The following is a 4656-nucleotide window of genomic DNA, read 5'->3' as shown; positions in this document are numbered from 1 at the left end:
TGTTGTGTGCTGCTCCAGACTCTGCTGGTTCTTCTCATGCTGGTTCTTCATAAGATCTTTTTGCTGGTTCAGCATACATCCTATGCTGGTCGTGAAGAACTGAATCTTTATCTATCTTGTGCTGATAGTAAAAGCAGCATACCAACTCACTTAGGCACAAGACACAACATTCATTGTTGTTATACTTAGAAATATATAAGTAAACTTATGTTGGCCTACACATTACAACTAGTGTTTATAATCATATTTCGTCATAATGAAATCTTCAGTTATGTAGGGGACTCTACAGTATAGATCATTACACAATATATATGTTGTAGTTTACTGTAATTAACTTTCACTTATAATTTATATATTGAATATTGAATTGAAGTGAGCAATGAATGCCCAACTGTATGGAAGTAACTTGGAGGTCCATTTTGTGAACTATACATAATGCTAGTCTAACACATATTAACTTGCACTTTGAAAACTTAACCGATAGTAAATAAAAAAGTTGTAAGTTTTCTCTATATGATGTCCGCTTTTAGTTTTTTCAAAAACTTTGTTATATTGACATATGATAACAACTTCAGTAAATTATTATTATCAAGTATCCCATGATTCACAGGTAAAGCGCATGGATATCTTCAAATTTACGCTAAAGGACATACAATTAGGCACGGAAAACTTCAGTGGGAAAAATTTTATTAGAAAAGAAGGTTCTGGGATATTATACCGAGGAGAAGTTCCGTACAACAGTGGACGTAAGACAGTCATTTTAAAGGTCATAAAATCTTCCGAAGAACATAGTTTTCTTAGGGAGCTTGAAATCCTATTCGGGTATAAACACGAGAATATTATCGACATTGTTGGTTATTGCAAGGAAAAAGATGAAAAAATTATTATTTATGAAAATGCGTATAAGGTAAATACTCTCGATAGTCGTGTGAATGATATCATTCTTACATGGACAAAAAGACTTGAGATTTGCGTAGGCATCGCGAATGGGTTAAAATTTCTTCATAATGGGTTTGCAAGACAACATTCAGTTATACATGGAGACGTTAAAAGTGCTAATATCATACTGAATGGAGATTTGACTCCAAAAATATGTTGTTTTGAGTTTTCGTTGATAACAAATAAAAATCAAGAGATGAAATATGTCGTAAATGATGATGTGCGGATCCCCGATTATTGTGAACCCGTCTATTGTGATCCCGTCTACCAGAAAACTGGGGTTTTAACCAAAGAAAGTGATATTTATTCATTTGGTGTTGTTTTATTTGAGATGTTGCGTGGAACTGTTGCTGGTGTAAAAGATTATATAGAATCTAAGAATTTTGACGACTTCTTAGATGATGAGTCTGTGTTTGAAGGAATTAAGGAACAAATTGAAGCGAAATCGTTAGCTACATTTCGAAGGATTGCCTATCAATGCTTGCATGAAGATCGAGAAATACGACCAAAAGCGGATGAAGTATGTATGCAACTCAAGAAAGCACTCGATATCCAAGTAACATTTCCTATTTTCCTTATTTTTTTATATTTTAAAGATTTAAAAGAAATTTGTAACAAAAATTTAAAATAAAATTAGAGCAATATATTAATAAATTATCATACAAAAAGTGCTTATAAATCTTCATGAGATGTATTCAATAACAACTTTTTCAGGTGTTAAGGGATAGATTAGTTGTCAAAAAGGATTTGTACTTGCTGGAACTCGAAGAAGGAGGTAATCTGAGTGATCATATTATTACCTTTAAAGGGTTGGTTTCGAAGTTGTCTACCATAGATGAGATAATAAAAGATGAGGATTTGGCACTACTTTTGTTGTTATCATTACCCAAATCATACAACCCATTTGTGGATAATATGTTGACAGGATCAACCAGTTTGAACCTTCAAGATGTGCTTCAGAAGTTAGGCGACAACAAATAAATAAATGAAAGCACTTATTAGTGGGAAGAAAATGAAGAATAACGGGTTGTTAGAAGTGATTTCAAGTTTTCAATCACAGTTATTTTATTATGAGTCCTAGGGGAGACAGATTGACTATGTTAGGTGGTTTTAATTAGTGTTAAATTTACAGCAAAGTTTATTATATGTGAACGTTTATTTCATTGAATAAATATGAAAATGCATGAGTGATAGTAGCCAAACCACCAGGTTCAACTAGGGAAATATGCATAGGCGCTGTTTATTTTTTTCTGTATTAAGTCGTGTTTCCATTTGCCTTTGTTTGAAAAGGAGTGTGTGATTTTATGTCTCCTTAAAACAGACTAATTTCGAGATTAAGTGACAAAGAAACAACATTTACTGAATTTAGAGCTGTACAGAAACAGATTATTAAGTGAAAAATAAACCACCTAACACGACTGTCGTGATCCTACCTTTTGACACGATACAGTAGAACTCGACCCAACCCAATGTGAATGACTTGCCCCCACTTTTTCTAACTTATTCACATACCGAAGTTGCATTAATTTAAAGTTGTGGATAATTCAAAACCTTTGAATCAATATCTTTCATAAAAAATTAAAAAGATACACTGATAAGAATTCCGAATCAATACTTTGAATGACATAAAATTACCATTTTTACCTTATATACTTCATCCGTCCCATTATAAGTGTTCACTTACTTTTTGCATACAATTTTAGAAAATTTCACTGACTTCATTATCTACCAATCATAAATATTTCCTCTCCAAAATAACCTCTTCTAATTGGTTGAAATACAAAGTGACATTTGAAATAGCTATCCCAAAACAAAAATGTGGACACTTGTAATGAGACGAGAGTATAGATGGGCATATGATTTGATCCGATCCGATTCCAAGATTTGGATCCGATTTGATCCCAAATAAAAAGAACCGATTCGTCCAGATCCGAGCACAATCAAACCGGATAGAGGTTACCATTGGAATCAGATTAAACTGGATCATATCCGGCTTTCAAAAAAAAAAAAAAAAAAATTGATCCGGTTGCTGTTCGAAAAAATCAGGCAATAGCCATTGTTGTTCGGTTTTGAACGTTTTTGTATTATTTTGAGTGTCTTTTGACCATTTTAGCCCCACTAGTGTAGTAGATGGTATTGACTTTGGTTGAAAACACACCAAAAAAATTCTCTAATATCTCTCTAAACTCTAATTATTTATTCTTTTCTTGCTACTTACTAATCATATAATGGATAACACTCAATCACATATTTCCGCTTCTGATTCGGCTTCCGTTGGAACATCACAAATAAAATACACTAACAATGATGAACTTAAGGTTAAACATACTACCCGAAACCAAGAAATTTGTGCTTATTACGACTTGTGCGTAATGAGAGCTGATGAAGAAGAGCCCGTTGCAAGAGATATTTCAAGCTCTTTATAACGTCAAGTAACACTACCCTAAAACACATTAAAGAAAGGTATAAAGGACCACACATAGAAGACCCAACACAACCTTTTCTTGGCCGGGATGGTTCAATTTTGTATATGATCCTGAAGCCCTTTGGTTAAATTTTACACGGTTTATCATTCAACAAGGACTTCCGTTCAACCATTTCGACAATCAATAGCTCACGGAGATAAATAAGGCAACTAAATCAGGAAGATCACGGATAATCGAAGCAGCCAGCTTGCCATTGAATCCACCGGCTTAGTTACAACAAATACATGTTTTATTTTGGATTGAAGATTACGTTTTACTTGGAGAAGGAGTAACTGACCAAGGGAAGCCGCCGACATCCCACTGAAGCCGCCGGCTTGGCCACCGAGTCTGTACGCTATAAATAGATGTTGAATTTTACAGTTTTCAATGTACAATTTCATTTACTTTTCTAGGGTTTTCACCTAGATACGAAAAATCTTAGTTTTTAGGGTTTTATTCAAGTTTCAACATTGTAATCAAGTTTCATTCAAGTTATAATGAAGTTTTTTTCAATTTTATCTTCATTTTACTTTAAGGTACATGTCTATTTTATTTTATTGTCATTCTTTTATTTTATTAATTGTTTTATCGTACTGTTCTTCTACCATTATGAACTAAACGTTCATAGTGGGTACGTGGATGAAAACTACAAATTTTATCTTGGAAACAGATGAAGCCGCCGGCTTCCTCAGTTCAAGCCTCCGGCTTGGCTTAGCCTAGCCACCGGCTTCGTACTCCAGTCTGTATAGTTTCTGGTTTTTTCCAGATCTGTATAATTAGGTTTCTGTATTGAATTTTCAAACTGTTTTGAATATGCCATGTTTTAATGACTTGTTTGCCATGCTTAATGATTAGATAACATGATTTTAGGGTTAATTAATACTTAATCCGATGATTTATTATTCAATTCACTTTATTTTTTAGATCTAGTCAATCAAACTTGGTAATTGGATTGCATGCAGCTAAGATAAACAACATTGGTAGTAATAGACTTGTTGAATATAAAATACACTTATATAACAGAATTTAATATTATTAGGCTTAATCAAAGATCCATTGTTTGTATGTGTTTAGTTAATGATTGCATGAGAACTTGGTAAAGATTGGCTTTCAGCTAGTAACTTGAGTTGTTCTAATTGATTTAATAGTATATCTATTTGTTAATCTATTTACATGTTAATTAATCCTCATCATAAGATTATATTGATATGTGTCATATGATTAAATTGAACACTAAGAATTAAGATATTAG

The 4656-nt window shown here is 32.9% G+C and overlaps 1 protein-coding gene across 1 annotated transcript; it reads left to right on the top strand.

The window, feature by feature from the left end:
- The first annotated feature begins 619 nt into the window (after positions 1-619).
- Positions 620-1920, top strand: LOC139841477 (probable receptor-like protein kinase At2g23200). Its single transcript, XM_071831694.1, has 2 exons — positions 620-1495; positions 1654-1920. The coding sequence occupies exons 1-2, from the start codon at positions 620-622 to the stop codon at positions 1918-1920; spliced, it is 1143 nt and encodes a 380-aa protein (XP_071687795.1).
- Positions 1921-4656: the final 2736 nt, after the last annotated feature.

Source organism: Rutidosis leptorrhynchoides, chromosome 4, assembly GCF_046630445.1.
Source record: "Rutidosis leptorrhynchoides isolate AG116_Rl617_1_P2 chromosome 4, CSIRO_AGI_Rlap_v1, whole genome shotgun sequence".
Taxonomy (NCBI): Eukaryota; Viridiplantae; Streptophyta; class Magnoliopsida; order Asterales; family Asteraceae; genus Rutidosis; species Rutidosis leptorrhynchoides.
This window is presented reverse-complemented; position numbering and strand designations above follow the sequence as displayed.